This window comes from Pseudochaenichthys georgianus, chromosome 9 (genome assembly GCF_902827115.2).
Source record: "Pseudochaenichthys georgianus chromosome 9, fPseGeo1.2, whole genome shotgun sequence".
Taxonomy (NCBI): Eukaryota; Metazoa; Chordata; class Actinopteri; order Perciformes; family Channichthyidae; genus Pseudochaenichthys; species Pseudochaenichthys georgianus.
The window spans coordinates 21773701-21792226 of NC_047511.1; the positions used below are offsets into that span (position 1 = coordinate 21773701).

The following is an 18526-nucleotide window of genomic DNA, read 5'->3' on the forward strand; positions in this document are numbered from 1 at the left end:
AGTAGAGACGTCCAATAGAACATTTTGCAAAACACAATAGTGTAGTGTGTAGTTCTGGGGGGGCGTTCGATTCCAGTTTTGGATAGTCTGGCGTGATTTCGTTCCATTTCAAACAGCTGTTTGACGCTCTGTGTAACCTTGGCGCACTGCCACTACAACATCCAATCCCAGACCTTGAAGAGTAATCACTGGGACTGTAGTCCTAAACGATAGCTGGGGGTTATGGGTAGTGTAGTGTCTTCGGCCATCCTAAACTGAAAAATGTTGACAATCGCAATGATGAACATGAATGTGTACACATTCATGAAGTAATCTTCGTCATAACTAGCAAACTAAACATCATGTACATGTAGCCTACTGCACAAATAATCAGAAATAAAAACTCATTACTCGCATAAAATGACATCAAAACGCATTTTAATGGCCAAATGAACCTTAAAATAGGCATTATGAAGGTCTATGGGACGCCCTGCCCGTAGAAGCCTGACGGTCAAGGGGTCCGCTGTCCGCAATGAAGGTCTATGGGACGCCCTGCCCGTAGAAGCCTGACGGGCAAGGGGTACCCTGTACGTAATATAGCGACGGGGAGGGCCCCTGACCGTCCGTCAATATATGACGGGATGGGAGTGATAACGTGTTGCACACACACACACACACACACACACACACACACACACACACACACACACACACACACACACACACACACACACACACACACACACACACACACACACACACACACACACACACACACACACACACACACACACACACACACACACACACACACACACACACACACACACACACACACACACACACACACACACACCACACGTGTTGAAATGTAATTGTATCACTGTATATATATATCATCATTATTAGTGCAGCATTCGCACTAATAAGGAGTTCTATATTCAGAAATGATACATGTATATTTCTTAATATAAGTTTGTGCACAAGTATTAAAAGAAAACATAAACCCAAATGACCTGGACATACAGCTTCTCACGGTTGCTATGGTGTCTATTTATGTTGTCTATTAAGTGTCAGCATTTTGCACTATGTTGACACTTCTCCACATTTTAATGTAAATTCTTGTATCAAAGTTTAAGTTTTTCAGCACACCAGCTACAGCTCAGTCACAGCAGCTGCATCGCAACAGGTGAACAGTACACACATTTTAGATACCCATAAAGTTAAAAGAGGTTTGTTCAAACAACTTGTAGTTCACTGTAATAAAGCAGCTGCACTGCTTTTCATTACATCTTGTTAAGAAGACATGTAGAACTTTATAGAAGTTGTACATCAACGTTTCACCTTCTTCTTATAATCACACAGCTTGACTCCAAAGAAAACCTCTTGAATGTGCATAGAAAGATAATCACAGGAAACATAAAATAATACTCTCTTTACATCCTTGTGTACATGTTCTATATTCAAAATCACTATTTTAGGATTTAGGATTGTGAAGAGCACTATTGAGGAATGAACCTTTAAAACTGAGTTAGCTGGTACCTGTTGTTTGTTAGCAACCACTGATGTGTTATCCAAACACAATTCATTAATCACCATCACCAAAGCGTTGTGTTGCTTCTGGCTAAACAAACTGCAGCGTAATGCTGTTGATGTTAGGTTGATGTGCTTGATCTGATTGTAGTGCATGCTGCTGCCTTTCAGGTTGTTACTTGTGTCTTCAAGTTGATTAATATGTTGAGATAAGTAGAAGAGGATTTGTCGGATAAACAAAATTCGATAAGCAAGACTCAAAATATTTGTAAAGCATGTGGTGAGCCAAAAGTAAAAAGTCCACAAAATCACCATATATGATGATCCCTTTGAGTGTTTATGTCTACACGTGTGAGTCACACACAGACTGCTTTTGTTTATGCATTAAATTAAACACAGTAATTATCCATCATGATGAAAATATGTTTTTCCTGAAAGGAGATATACAAGTTTTTTCTGTGTCTATTTCTGAAGCCTTAAATCATGCACAGCTTGTCCCAGCAAGGTCTGTTTGAGTGACTAACCCGGCTCGTGTCACCTTTATGTCATACTTTATTTGTGTTTCCTGTGAGTTGGCTGTGACCTCATTTCCAACATCAAACTCTATAATAGAAACACAATACTGCTGTGAAAACCCCCCAAAAACTAAAATAGAAATAATGGATTATTCTCTTTTATTTTTTAAATCCCTGTGACCACACTGCTGCCTGCTGTATGTTCACGTTTACCTCACTGGACTGAAGTATATACATTATATATATAGTAGTTAGTTCAACCAAAGTCAATACATGGTCAAAGTTGAAAGAGACAAAACGACTTACACTGAACAATAATAACTCCATCTACAAAATATTTACATTTTCATGTTTAAGATGTTTTTTTAACTACTTTGTTTTCCCAAACAACCATTATACAAAATGGATTGTTCACAACATTTCCACAAATAAACACCACAACTCAGACTTAAGTTTTAGAAACAGTGCATATATATTTAAAGCCCTACTGCAATTAACACAATTATACCAGCAATTATACCAGCCCTTATTTTCAGAGTCAAATACATATCTGTGCACGCACCAGGAATGGCATCATGGCATTATTTATAGAGTGTAACTTCCTCCCCACAGCCACTAACCATCAAAACCAATCCTCTCTCAGTGTCTATTAGGTCCATGTGTTTCCCATGGAGTTGCCCTGCAGCTCAGAGCATCTTCCTCCTGAGACCGGAGCGCTGTGGTCACTACACACTCATCTATTTACATACTCCTCTGCCTCCCACAGTGTTCTCACCAGGAGGACACACACAGACAGATCTGGTGTGCAAAGAGGAAGTCCTGAAGGCAGGGCCGACCAAATGACACAGTGGCTGGGCCGCGGTGGAGGAGCAAGGCCCCGCGTGAGCGAAGAGACAAACTGTAGGGTACGAAGTCTCAGGCTGTGAAGAATGTCAGGAGGGCAGCGTGAAGAGCTGCACTCAACAAACTCCCACTGCAGCATCCCACAGAGGAAATTAGAGCTGGTGTTAACAGGCTGGGGAGAGGAGTCGCTGTTTAAGGGTTTTGTATATGGTCTAGAAAATAACAGAAAAACAGCATGCAGTGAGAATGCAGTAAACCAATGTGGTCAAACTCATAATGATGGACTTGCTCAGTCACACACACAGTACAAATATGGGTTGGCAAGCCTATAACAAACTTGATGATGCATGTCAAACACATGAAGTAATCACAATTAGAACCTCATCAATGTGACGCTTTGTGGGGTCTTTGCTTATACCATTATTATTTATAGTCTCAACAAAAATGCTAACTGAACTGATATTGTAGTAACAAAGAATAAAAACGACATTGATGACCGTGCGAAAATATGTGTCTGGCACAAGCTGTATTTACTCATAGTATACCGTGTGTTAGATTAAAGTTAAGTTAAAAACTGTAAGAACCCAAAAAGACAAGAACGGAGAATCTCTACACCAGATTACTACGTTATATTTGTAAATCAGAACAAAAGTCACTAAATAGAGCAGGTAAAAAGATATGCAGTCTTCTCGGGTCTAACTTTAAGGGTGTATTTGATATGAAGGTAAGACTAGTTACAGGACATTTCATTCAAATGGGTAGCTTACAGAGCTTGCCATAAGGCTTAAACAACAATAAATAAGAAACACCAGCATGGGTAATTTAGGGCATTAATGATTTTTTTTTAAGGCTAAAAAAAGGTTTAAGAGGAAGAGAAACAAATAGAGGAGTGAGAAGGATAAAGAAGTACGTTTTTAAGATTGTATTTTTAGTAGAAGAGTTTACCATTAAGTTGATTCAGATTTAAAGCAAGTCCTCTTCAGCTGCAGTATTTGAATTACATTTTGTGATTTTGCTGCTTCATGTTTTTAGTTTGGACTCTTGGATCTGTAAGCCGACTGCTTTATGATTTAAACCAGACTTATAGACAAGGAGGAATATTTTAAACATTATTCCAAAACACACCAGAGGCCAATGCAGAGATCTGAAAAGACCATTGTTTCCATTCTGCACAAAATAAAAGCATGAACATGTTCAACAAACCTGTCTGTAAGGATATTCTGATATTCCAAGTGACTCTAAACAGATTCTATATGGACTTCCTCCAGAAATGTATCACTGTCAACATTTTACCATTGCTTACAAGCCACACACATCCTTCAAAACATGCAGTTAGGGCCCAGTGACATTCACTGTGTGGTTAATGTCTGTAGCTCAAGAAGAAATAACACAGTTTATTTTCTACAGGAGACACAGTTTAGGATTTAAAAATGTTTCTGGAGCCTCACATGAAGAAAATAATGAAGTGTGTTCTCTTGTTACTTAGTGCTGCCTAATGAAGCTAAACAAAGCTACAGTAGAGACACTACTGTTTTAGTTCCAAAGCCATCAAAACACATGGACATGAAAAATAATAATAATGAAATACAAATTCAAGACCCTATACCTGGCATTGTTCAAAGAGTTAATCAGGTCAAATCATTCATATTTAAAGGATGTTGCTTTGAAGTTTTTCAGTATCTTACTTTTGCCTTTGACCAGTGAGAAAATGCATTGTCAGCTTACTTATAAGTAGGCTACACTGGAAAAAAGGAGAACTTGAAACTGAGAAAAAGCTGGAAAAAAGCGTGACTAAATTAGCCTGGACAAGTTTCATGGAGTTTTTGGGAAGTCGCGTTTCAGGAAGTCGTCATCATCTTTGACATCATCTTCGCAACTTTTCTTCTTCTTTCTCTCTGACAAACGGAGTGGGGGAAGGGAGAATTGCGAGGGAGGAGAGAAGGGGAGAAAGGGCGACGTCAGACGGTGGTGGGATGGCTCTAAGTGAGGGGAGAAGGAAAGAGAAAACGTCCTGAAGAAAGGAGCTTGGAGTGAGTGAGCGCTGGGCTGCACCGGGAACACAGCAGCGGTTCAAAACAAAGGACGGCTTCTTCACGTCGGCTGCAATATCACACCACGTCGGCTCTGTGAGTAGAAGACAATGCGACGAGCAAACACAATGTAGCTCTTTTACGTTAAGATTTTACACATCTCCTTTTTGGCTGGTAGATTCAACTCGTGTTTCTGAAAGTGTCATTTACGAAATGGTCTTTTTTCTGATTGACATACTCAATGCAAGAAGTCTAGCTGACGTTAAAGTTATTCTAACTGTCAGAAAACCTACTTTAAACTTTTTTCTCAGTCAAGCTCCTCTTTGCATATCTATGTATTCCTAACTGCTATGGAGAAAGTGTGCATGCTTCATTGATTCACATGCTGAAGCAGCCACCTACATACAATTTGAATGGAGGTACAGTAGTTGATGAATGTAGATTTGGAGAAAGTGACATTTCTACAACTTCGTGTTCAGGGACACCATCTTGCAGCATTTGACACCACAGCACAGTAGCAATTAGAGAAATCTCCTCGACTAGAACCCTAACTATAGCATTTTTTGTTATTATTACTTAATCCATCTTTCACATGTCCCTTTTGATCTAAGTTTCTCTTTCCACCAAACAAGGCCATGTCCTTGAGGTGCAGGGAGGAGGTCAATCTGTGTGAGAGCCACCACGGAGCTCTCTGCCTGACACACACTGCACTGAGAGGGGAAGTGGTGCTACATCATAAACCAAACAAAACCAGGAAAAGGTTCAGTGTTTATACTAGCTGAGTTCAAGGACAAACTAAAGTGACACGATGAGAGGAGGGAATTATCACCACCCATTCAGTGTGCTATTACACTTCTATACTGTTACAAATCAGAGTTTTTGTATTAAATATAATAAATTCCAGGACTGATTTTATGATGAAATTGTGCTGTATATTATGTAAGTGGGATTGCTCTCACCTGCCTCCTTTTCCTATAATTAGTTTTGACAAGCGCAAACTTGTCAATGCTAAATGGATGGAGGGAGGTTTTATTCAAAAGTGAAAAGAAAAATGTTGATGCTTTAAAAACTGTCTTGTGGCTATATGTCAACTGGATTTATAGAGATTTTTACCAGATAGAAGAACAAATTGATTACTATGCCTCTACTGTGATTTATTTCGTTCCCTGTATTTGGAACATCAGCAGAAAGTTAATGAAGAAGAATCCATGAAGAACTTGACCGTGATTTATGATTACAACTATCAGAGAATTAAAGACTCCTTGTATGTTATAATATGTATTACTCATTGGCAGTTCTTCACATTGTTGCTTAGTTTCTTACTAGTTATTTTAAGTTTTAGGTTACTTGATGAATTTCCTATCTTCTAGGACACTACTGTCCCTCTCCATCTTGCAATTTTGAAATGATCTGTCCTGAAGTTCAGTTTTCTCAGACTGAAGTACTTTTCATTAGAGGTACACTGATCTTCTGCAGGTTTTCATATTGTATGGAAACCAGCAGCTACCAGTATAAGCAACTTTAAGTTAGTAATTATTCAACGTTAACGAAAACAACTGTGAGGTCCTTCAAACATCACTGTAAAAGGAACAGTATAGAGTTCTTAAGAAAAATAAGAAGTGAAAAGTTGGCATCCATCATCTTAAAAACAAGCAAGAAAAGGCGATGGGCTAGCAAGGCCATGTCATTCCTGTCTTTGTGTCAGTGAAATGTGAGGGTCACTCAGGGGCTTTGTGCGTCAGAAACGGTGGGACCACTGCAGAGTAAGCGCGGGGAGTGAGGGGCCGGGGTGTTGCGCAGATTGAATAGGTTAGGGGCCACATCGACCTGCCATTGAGAATGAGGGAGTGTATTCTGGGCCAACGGTGGCATGTCTTTGAGAGCTGAAGAGTGCGTGAGGGGGCCGGTGTCGGCATGTCTTTGTGCAGCCTTTGTTTAAGTTGAGTGGCACCAGATGAAGTGGGCCGATTTTATTCAGGCTTTTTGGCACAAACACATGCACACAAACGGGCTTGGCTGATACTTTCCTCAGGGAAGTCGTGCGTTTTGATGCGATTATAGCTTGGACAAGTGAGCACAGGATGGCAGCTTTCACAGTTTATGGCTGTATATTTATTTATATGTTTGTGCGTCAGTAAAGTGGGTTGTATTGTTTCAGCACACTGGTGGAGGGCTCATCACTTGTTGTGTACATTTCTACAGACCCCTTTTGTCATCGAAGACCTCAAGCCTCCTTGTTGTATTTGAAAGCTGAAACTTCTGGCATGTCTTTAATCTTAATACACAGTCAAAGAATAACAACTAATGGCTTTAAACATCTTGAATTGTTTTATAGTGTTTAATCTGGGTCTGTTAAATACATCTAAACAAACTCCAGAGCAAACAAATATGCTTTTGATGGCTGCAATCACTCACAGAAGTTATGAGACACACAACTTGTGGTAAGTGTATATCCATGGGAAGCATTTTCCCTCTTGCAACTCTTTTATTCGCTGTTTGTGGAGGGCTACCAAAGCAGTGGCTCACATGGTTATGCTTAGCAAGAACAAGCTCTTTAGGAGAGCAGCTTGAGTTGTCTCACATTATCTGGGGAAATTGAGAGAGCTAAACGTATCTCTGTCTGTTTGTTGTGTTTTGCAAGACTCTTTTGTCTTCTCTCCTCTGTGTGTAGCACACTGTGAGAGCAGGTGGATGTTTGCCTCCCTAAGGCTTCGGTGTGACAATCAAAGGGATGTACAACTCATTAGTTCCTCGTGCAAGTTCCATCCTTTTGTTCGAAAGGCTTTGTTCTCTCTACTTCTGATGGTTCAGGTTTCTTAAGTTCACAGATCTACTTTCACACTGCTAAGGGCAACTGAAGCACATTGTTGATCTGTTGTTGTTCAGCAGATATAAGGCTGCGGCCCCACGAGGACGAATTCGGTCGTTTGCGTTACTGTTTAGTGTCATATAGACCGTTCGGCCACACGAGGACGACCGAATATGGCACTAAACGACTGAGGAAACGACAACGGGTCCCAAGGTGGATAGAAATGCATACGCCACTCTCTGGGGGGTCAAACAGCTCCGTGTGTGCGCCCTATACGGACATTTTCAGATCACTGATAGTGATTGCGCAATAGCCCCGCCTCTCCCCACCTCTTCTGCTCACCTCCGCTTACCCCGCGCCAGTGCTGAAGTGTTTCGCCACCAACAACAACAACAATGGCGGATCGCAGAGTTGCTATCGTGCTCCGGACGCTATTGACCATGCTACAGTTGTTTGTGCAACAATAATGATGAGGCAATAGCCCCGCCTCTCCCCACCTCTGCTGCTCACCCCCACGTCAAAGTAAACTGCACCCTGAATTCAGATTATTTATCTTTCTCTCGCGAGTGAAGTCTAATCTGACAGGACGGAGACACGCAGCTCTGCTCACCTGCAGCTCCTCCCTCTGCAGCAAAACACACACTTCAAGTCAGATCATCACCCTTAGCTATTTTAATTACCTCTCAAACTCCCTAAACTAGTTATAAATATGTTTATTTTTACAGTCGGCCGGGTCACTGATTACTGGATGAGCTGCTGCATGAGACAGACACTGGCGCTGTCCGAAGAGAGGGAGGAAAAAGAGAGGCTCCGTGTATTTTATCATTATATTATATAGAGTCGTTATTCATTTGTTTTAAAGCTCAATAAATAACAAAGAAGACCTTTGACCGGCACTTTTATAATTTTGTCCGGAAGATTTCAACTTTAATACACGCTGACTGGCGAAAAACTCTGCCCGGTTCCCTCGGCCCCCACCGCGGAGAATAAACAGAAGGGCAACCATGACAACCATGCTTCTTCGCTGCTTTTGTGGAGGAAGTTACAGCGCCACGTAGAGGCTCCTGCATATGTACTGCAGCTTCTCCAGCGGTTGGAGCTAAACGGAGCGGTCTCGTGTGGGCAGACACTATCCGGATAATTATTGCATGTGGACGGAAGCCGTTTGCGATTGCGTTTGCGTTAATCCTATGCGTTTAGCCGTTTTCGTCCTCGTGGGGCCGCAGCCTAAATGAGAGTTCATGAGGCATTTCTGCAGGGTATGGGCGTCTCTATTCAGACTGGTGTTATGGCTTGCCTGTTCTTACATCATCCACTCTGCCATGCCAGCACAGATAATTTATAAGGAATGGGAAGCCTTCCCTTTCCAATGACTATGACATTTATTGAGATATTGAGAGTTGAGTGTGTAATGGGTGTGTGGGAGGTTCAGTATTCAAGCTACATTGCTTCATTCTCCCTCACTTCACCTGGAGCTCAACGGCATTCTTTTATGAAAGAGGGATATGTTTGGTCCTGCCCAACTCTGACTGTTTCATATCTCTTAGGTTTTTGGATTCTTGGAGATACTGATGGAAATGAAACCCTCATCAGTGGCCTGTGATTTCCTCACCATACACATTTTGTTTGTGTTGCTGTGTGTAGCCTGAAGATGGTGAAGCAGTGTCTTATGTGGTTTTGGTTTGAGGGCCTTCCTCCTGGCTGGTCCAGATGCATGACCAGAGCAGACCAGCTTAGGGAACAGATTGCCTTGGTTTGAGGTCTCTGGTACAGGATCTGTGCGTCAAGAGAAAATGAGCTAATCGAGTCCTCCCAGCCCAGATCAACTGGGGGGTCATCGGATCTGGGCGGTGGATCTAACAGCTTGAATACATTTTCCTAAACAGGGACACGCTCTTGCCATTATAGAGAAACAAAAGAATGTCCATCATCTCTCAGAATTGTTTTATTTTTGTAAATCAATGGAGTTGTTTATCTCAAACTCTGTGTCCCACCTCTTTGAAGAACAATCTGGGTCAACTGAGCTTCAGATCTCTGCTCCACCCACTTTCAGTCCTCATTCAGTTTCACTCTCAAGAGCACACTTCAGCGGCCGGCCCTCATTACCTCAGCACATTGGCATGCTACCAGAGCCTTTGCTGATATCTCGGACCAATTACTCTAGATTTATTACTCAGTGGGCTCCTTTAACTAACGGCCAACCGACTGACCCTCATATGCTTTGAGGCTTTGAAAGGGCTCCACTCAAACTGACGCTTCATTAGTAGACATGTTATTGAGCATATACTGTAGGGCTGCCTGGCAAAAACGTTTTCACAGCCAAACCTGTAGTCCACATGGCTGGCTGCTGGCCCGTGGTTTGTATTTTTTGTAAATTCCAAAAGAGGAAGTTTGTCTCATAGCAGCAAGGACACTGTTCATGTTGGCTGGCTCAATGAAGGTTTGGAGAACTGTGTGTAAGTTGGCTCCAGGCCTTCACTACATGTATATAATCCTGTGTGGCAGCACTTGGGTTTTTGTCAGGACATGAAAACAGTGTGGGAATCTTTATATATACAGTCTATGGTGGGAATGAGCCGGTCCAGATCAGATGCAGAACCACATTACTACTTTCATCTTGTATAGTATCTACTGTATCATCAGTTAACTAAGCATCGTGGAGGATTCATGAAAGAAGCACAAGACCCCATGACCTGTCAGTGTTAGTGATAATGCATATCTATGTCGGTGTCTCCACAGGCACATGGAGAGCTGCAGTCAAAAAGATCTGACAGTTCTTTAAGATACATATCTATCAAAAGCAACTTGGAGGCCGAGACCTCTCACCCACAGCGCCTTGATCGCGGGGTTATGAATAAGTCATAATTCTGATGTGCCGTGAAGTGTAAAACACTCCTCCCTCAGCGCTCACTTAAACACACAAAAAGTCTTGACCTTACCAAGGAAGTGCTGTTGAAGCACTTTCCCAGAAGTCTGTTTAACAACCAGCAAACAAGCGGAAAGTATTCATCACTTTCAGGATGTAGTGACCTTTCTGCTCACTTAATGACAAAGCAGCATGCACCCTAACACGCACATACACACATGCAAGCATGCAAAAACACACACACAAGCAAATCACCAGATTTCTCAAACTCAAATGATTTTAACACCAAAAAGTGCTAAAGATGTATTCATATTTAGATGATCAGCTAATATGTAGCATTTAAACACAACTGATCCTTTAAATAGAAAATGCATATGTTAATTGGGTTATGAAGGTGTTAGAATCATAATGTTCATCCTCGAAGACAACATACTTCGTCTAAATTCTCTACTCTTTACCCCACTAATACAAATAAAAAGTCCCTTCATGTTTCCCCCTTCCTCTGAGTGCAGTCCTCCGTGAGACTACAGAGAGCCGTGATGAGATATTTCCTGTAAGTACTGGGGGAGATCACACACTGTGCCTTCTGACTACCTTGACAAGGCATGTTTAGGCTCCATCCCGGTAGTTTAAAGAGGCAGAACTGCTAATTTGAGGGCATTGTAGTCTCAACTGAGAGCAGAGCACCATGCCCGGCCTGGAGGGGCTATAATCTGCTGTAAACAGAAGACTCCATGTTCACTGAGAATCCAAACCTGTTGACAGAGTGGCTAAAAAACTAAAACCCATTCAAACAAACATAGGCATTTACACACATATGTTTCTTCAGGATGCACACACACCACATCAGTAATTGCTGTAATGCTAAGGTTTGCTTTAAATAGTGCTAAAAGACGGTCAGGCAGAGTGAGTGCTGTTGTTGAAACCATTGAAACTTCTGCAGAATGGAAACTTTGATGACAATAAGGACAGCTATGACTTTGAGAGGAGGCCTGGAATGGACTAGAATAGAATAGGGCACACCCCAAACACAGTTCAAATATGAACATCTGATTATATTTCTTGTTCCTGGAAGTAGAAACACGCAAACATGTTTCTTCAGACATTTTTTCTATAAGTTTGGTGGACACTTGCTAGAAAATTCAGATTGAAAGACTTTTTAGCAGTTTATCCTGACCAGAGTTGGGTGTAACCGTCTATGGGTGTAACAAAGTAACGCGTTACTGTAATAATATTACAATACTTTTGTCGGTAACGGAGTGTAACGCGCTACTTTTATAATTCAGTAATCACACTACAGTTACTAACATTGCCCCGACACGCGTTACTTCGTTACTTACTAAAATCAGTCATAATCACACTGACAGACAAGAGGGTTTTCCGCCGCAGTTTTATATGTACGTAATCTGCGCGACATGCGCGTCCACATCTCCACATGCAGTGCTGCATAAACATGGCTGAGTCAGCGATAACTTTCGAGGGGTGGAGGTATGCCCATTATTTTGAGTTCGTCCGAAGAATAGACAGGAATGTGCCGGTGAGGTGCAAACTGTGTCCAGGCCAGAAGCTGTTATCCACTGCTGGAAACACCACCTCAAACCTCAACACACACCTGCAAAGAACACATGCTAAGGTGAAGCTAACGCACACGCTATTTGTTGTTTGTTTATATCACGTAGTCTGTTCTTCTTCTCTGTCTTCTGGTTGTTGCCTGTTTTGAATGACGAATACACACTACCGCCGCTTGCTGGTAAGGAGAGTTATTGCCACTCACGCATGCGCAGTTCGTACGTGCTCGGCGAGTAAAGTAACGAGTAAAGTAACGACGAGTAAAGTAACGAGTTACTTTATGTAGAGAGTAACAAAGTAGTGTAATATATTACTTTTAGTAATATGTAATATATTAAAAAAGACCCCATCTCTGATCCTGACATACACCAATGCTTCCTGTGTGCTTCCTGCTTGTTACGGCCGTTTCCTTTGTTGGCCGATAATAATGTCGTTGTAGTGTTTTTATCTATGTCTGCTATAACATTCAGCTCAGTTGAAACTGAAATGTACCTCAGTTTATCTTCAAGCTGGGTAATTATATGTAGACAGTGTATTCTGGCTGAGGGTTCTTGAAATTTCGAATTAGGATGCAAAATTGTAGAATGAGAATAAAGCAATGTTAAGCAGAGACGTTCCTGTGAAATTCTGCTAGAGCAAAGTAGATGGTAAGATACAAACTTGACGGTGAATGTTAGATGGGCCTCAATATCAAATTCAAGACAAAGCAAACTGGAAGCACAACAAACCTGTCACAACTACAGCAGAACTCCTTAAAAACACAACCGTGAAGTGCAGACTGCAGACATGAGTAAATCCCGCTGAACTGAGTTATGCCCGCATCTTAAGTGTTTCACATCTCATACCTTAGCTCTTTAGATGTTGTCATGCCTGTGACTGTGATTTGCTGGTTTCTACTCGACCCCGGCCTCAGATGAATCAGTCAGCCTTTTAGCTGCATGAGATAATGCTCCTAGTTTGTGGCCAGGGAATTGTGACTCAGATCATATCAGACAACATGCAGAATAGTGTTCATTCCCTGCAGATGTAGTGGGATGATTTACCATCCTGACTGGAGGCGTGCACGTTATGGATAACCTAATACCACATTCATTCCCCTCAGGTCATCAGGCTGACTTTTAATTAAGGTTTTTGGACAGAAGTTTTCATCACCAACAAAATGACACATTCAGTTAGAATGAGAGCATTAACATGATAACAGTCAACTCATCTGTTTAGCTGCCCTTCCCTTTTAATGTGAAAGCTTTGAAGAATTGCTTTCATTTCATAGTTAACAGCAACTTCTCTTTCTAGAAAAAATATCCTGTTACAAACCTCACTGTCAGCAGTTGAAAGGGACCTTTACTTCAGTAGGAAGAGCTGTTTGCCTCCATGGGACAATCGATTGACAAAACAGAGCTTTGTTGGTGGAATTGAGAATATGGACAACATCATCTAGTTACAGAGCAGGAAAGATAGCTAAATCCATGCGGAGCAGAATAAATCAGTACATCATCACAGATTTTTTTAAGTTGCTTTATCAAAGTTATAGCTGGGAAGATGACCTCTACTGCATCCTCTGTTACAAAAGAATTATGCTCATGCTGATGGGAACGTCACAAGACAAAGTAATCCTCACCTAACAACAGGAACAATCCTCAAATGAGATTAAACAAATAGGCATTTTGCTGTGATAATCCTTGAATTAGATTCTATAGATACTACTAGAGCTATAACAGCAGAGTCAACCTTGCATTTTCCTGTGTGTATGATAATGCTGGATGATGACATCAGAGGGTTTCTTAGAAAGCCTCGGTGCTCCCATGAGACCATAGCTGTGTCGAGGCTAGTTTGGTCACGGCAACTGTATCATAACATAGCAACAGTATCACAATCACTCTGATTGGGACTCATTTACGCTCACTCAAATACACAGACTTCCACTCTGAATCAAATTCAGACACACATGCAGCATTGAGCACTCAAGTCATCTGTTACAAGTTATACTTTTTTTTGTAATCAAGTATTGATTGCTGTTGAAAAAAGAACAAAGACATTTGATTTTGATGCAGACTGTAATTTGAATAGTGAACTCCAGTTGGTGTGACGTGTGTGCTTGCCCCTGCAGTTAGGATCTGGCATGTTACTGTGAAATGTAACATGCTGTAACAGAGCTCTGCGCTGATCTGTGCTGACAGCTGCTCAGTTGCAAAACACACAAGGCTCCTGTCATTTCACAGATACAATCAATGACTAAAAGGCCAGTACTCTCAAGTAAAATGAAGACAGTTTAAACTTGCAGTTTTGTGTGTGATTCATCGTCCAACAGACATCTGAAAGTGTTGCTCATGCTACACTCACAGCTGGCTGAATATGAAGTAGCTTACCATGGGAAGATGTTGGGTCCTAATTGATGACAATGGTACACATTAAACATCCTGTAGGAAAAACACGAGGGAGTTTGATGATTCATGGTGGATGGGAAATCATTTGCTGTTCAGCCTTCTTATCCTGTGTCAGGCATTTCTCCCCCTTATCTCCCCTTTCCCCCCTCTTCCCCCCTTTTCCTGTCAGTTGCTCCTACTTCATACTGTATGTTTACAGATTCTGCTTGTCTCTGACCCTCTTGTGTCTCTGTGTCTATAGGTGTGCTTTCTCAAACGTTGTCATGGCTGAGGGAAGCTGCTTCGGTGCGTTGTAGCTGTTTGGGATGACCAGAGCCAGACCTTGCCTCATTAAAGAAGAAGAAGAGGCGAGAGCAAAGAATACCGACTGAGAGGAGGAAAAACATCTGCTCAGAGAGGATACGATCAGAACAGGGAACCTACTGGAACCTTCTCTTTGTAGTAAAGGAATTTAAACTCCCCAGTATCAGTCAGTTGAAGGGTTCAAGAATTATATATTTTTTTACTTTGTGACCATCTCAGAAAGAGTGAGCATCATGTGCCATGTTATTGTAACCTGCCGCTCTATGCTCTGGACACTACTCAGCATTGTGGTGGCCTTTGCTGAGCTTATTGCCTTCATGAGCCCTGATTGGCTGCTGGGATCCCCCCGCTCGGACTCCAGTGCGAGCGGGGCGGGCGTGGACTCGGGGGAGTACCGGCCGTCTCTCGGCCTGTACAGCCGCTGCCTTCGTGTCGGGGCCCGGGGAATTGGGTTGAACTGCGGGCCCTACGCTCGGACATTTGGAGAAGTGGCCAGCGGCTTCTGGCAGGCGGCCATGTTGTTTCTGGCAGCAGGGATCTTAGTTCTAGCAGGAGTCGCCTGTATCTCCATCTTCAGCCTGTGCTTCCAGAGCATCCTGAAGAAGAGCATATTCAACATCTGTGGACTGCTCCAGGCTGTCGGAGGTGAGATGTCCGTTTGAGTTTATGTTTTTCATCAACTTCTCCAAGTGTTCATTCGGAGTAGACATGAACGATTTGAATGAGATAAAGAGATATCCGACCACAGGGCCAACAGGAAACCTACAGTAATATACATTATTTGTATATACTGCAAACAACAAAGAAACTCAAGAACTTTAATTTTCAAATGTGCAAAATTACATTTTTCTTTCCTTTTAGTAGTTAGTTCTTATTTTGCAATATATCTTAATTTCAGACATTTAATTATTAAAAAAGGCTGGTGGACTATGTGAACACAAAATACAATAGAAATATGTCTGATATCATGTATTTTTATAACTTTATAATAATGTTGTCACCAAACTGAATGAAAACTATTTCCAGACAAAATAAGATGAGGATCTCAGATCAGACCTCTGCAATATAAAGATGTGATGTCAAACAAAAATCTGGATCAAAATGATCAAATATTTTGTGTTAGTTAAGTAAATTAGAAGTTAAAAAAGAAATAGATTGGAAGTACAATAATCCTACCTGTATTTTTCAGTGACTGAGTTCAGGAAATGTAGGGAAGAGCCATCGAGAAACTCAAAATGCTGAGCAGCTGGATTGCATTTATCGTTGCTAATGCTAATAATCTAGAATCCCGGACACAGAGTTTATAGTGGTTACATGTCTATACAAGCCTATGATGGTTGTATTATCATGCCGAGCCTTCAGGGAATGCTTGTGTTGTTATTAAGTTTACAAGTTGAAACATCTACGTTTATAAATTGGCATCATCTAGTGACGTTCCTTCAAAATGTTCCTAGTTGTAGGTTGGATATTCTAACCAAACCTCTCCAAGTCTCCTTCATATTTCTACAACAATGGCCACATGTGTGTTTGATTGCTCATGTCTGTCAAGTAGGTAATCTATCATTATGTGACATGTGGTCAAATGGGCTCTTTCCTGTCAACACAAATCAAATGCTTGTCAGCTGAAAAATACATGTATTCTTTCCCAGAGTTGAGTCACCATGTTCCCAGCTGCACTGTGATCTGTTTGTGCTTTCTTCCCCGGTGTTTACGCGTACGTGACTAAACCACTGGTCTCATCCTCTGCTATGCTTCCAGGCCTGTTGCTGATGGTGGGCCTCATGCTGTACCCTGCTGGTTGGGGATCAGAGAAGGTGATCAGCTACTGTGGCGCTGAGGCCTTGCCCTTTAGGCCGGCCCTCTGTTCCCTCGGCTGGGCCTTCTACGCCGCGATAGGAGGAACGCTGGGGTCCTTCCTGTGTGCCGTTTTGTCTGCACAGGCTGAGATTGCCACCTCCAGCGACAAGGTCCAGGAGGAGATTGAAGAAGGGAAGACTCTAATCTGCCTGCTCTGAGCCTTCAAAAAACCTGGGGAAACCATCCTTGGTGTCTTTTCTCTTGTACACACATTTTTAGATCTCAGTGGAGGAGAACAGACATTTCTTAATGCAATTTTCTTTATGATGAGATTGCTGGTTGTTGAAAAGATCGAAGCCCTGAAAACAAAATATTAATATGCAGATCACGCTACCAATATCCTATACCTAATGGTAAACATGGACAAAGTCAAACGTATATTTCCCTTCTACAGCTGCAGGTTGAACTGCCAAAAATGCTATTGTACAGCAGCAGGCTAAAGAACATTACCTGCAGACGTATCCAATGTTTTTGAACAAGATAGTGTTTATTTTTTTAATTATCTTTGCCATAAACAAACCACTGTACTGGAGAAGCAGGAGATTAGTTAAAGAAATCGGTAGTCGAATAGTCATTAGCATTTTTGTGGACAGGTTAATGACTGCAAGTCAGTGCGTATGTTTATAACGTCATTATAATGTTCATTCACACAGTTCACCTGCAAAACGTAACAAACCACTGAATACTAGCAGATGTGTCCATTTAGACTCCCAACAAGGGCTTGGGAGTGTGTATGTCTGGGAGTGTGTGTGTGTGTGTGTGTGTGTGTGTGTGTGAGACAGACATTTACTGTTGTGTTTTCTAAACTTCTTTATGATCTGATTGTGTGGTACAGCAGGACTCTCTAACTTTCCATATGCCACTTAAGGGATCATTCACTTTAAAGGTGGTTTCCCTGTTAAATGGATTGTGTGTGGGTCTCTTGCAGCTTATTAACTGGCAGAGTGTGTGAACAGAACCGAGACTCGCCATGTGTTTCTCTATGGTGGACTTTCATGAGGAGATGTTTGCTCAAAGCGAGATAAAGCAGGCTGCACCAGAGATTATCACGGGTTACCTTATGACACAGCACACAGACGAGATCTGGTTTGTAAAGATGCCCAAAGAACCGGTTACATTTTAAAATGCTTTATTGAGCTTTTGCTAAATGAATGGGTTTTCAGTGATGCTTTGATTAGGGCAGACCTCTGTTTTGTTTGGTACTTTTGGAGATCACAGTATTGTATTTTGCACTTGGTTCTCAATTCATTTCAAATTGCTTCATAACTTCCTAAACCTGCTTCATCAAGTTGCTGTAAATGGAACATCATGTGATCACTTTTATTATTTGTAGATAAGATGTGCAATAATTCAACTATATAGTGTCTGCTGTGAGAGAGAGTGGACTGAGAGGATGAGACGTTTCTAGTCTGTCTGTGCTAAAATGTATATCTTGACTGTACTCTGTTTTGTTACATTAACAAAAGGGTAACAGCATCCGTGGCACATTGTATAATGCTGCATGTATGAGAGATCTGTCTGTACTTTGTACTCAAATAAACCAGGCCTTCTTTAAATATATCTGTGATGAGTTTTAAAACATGTATTTTTCTCTCAGTTACTTTTTTCATGTTGCTTTCCTTTTTAAACCAAACTAAGGAAACACTGACACCTAGAGACGAAGAGTAGACGGAACAGAACATTTGCTTTCCCCCCCCCGAGATTCACAACCAGAGATGCAAGATACATGCAAAGTTTTATTACATTTACTTTGGTAATCCTCTTAAAACCGTACCTTAATGTAATACGTTTCGATTGAATTACTGTCGACTTCTGTACGTTCAAACAGACAAGAGGGA

The 18526-nt window shown here is 41.5% G+C and overlaps 1 protein-coding gene across 1 annotated transcript; it reads left to right on the forward strand.

Moving 5' to 3' along the window:
• Positions 1-4798: 4798 nt before the first annotated feature.
• Positions 4799-18246, forward strand: LOC117452939 (LHFPL tetraspan subfamily member 2a protein-like). Its single transcript, XM_034091764.2, has 3 exons — positions 4799-4996; positions 14770-15476; positions 16590-18246. The coding sequence occupies exons 2-3, from the start codon at positions 15065-15067 to the stop codon at positions 16844-16846; spliced, it is 669 nt and encodes a 222-aa protein (XP_033947655.1). The 5' UTR covers positions 4799-4996; positions 14770-15064; the 3' UTR covers positions 16847-18246.
• The last annotated feature ends 280 nt before the right edge of the window (positions 18247-18526 follow it).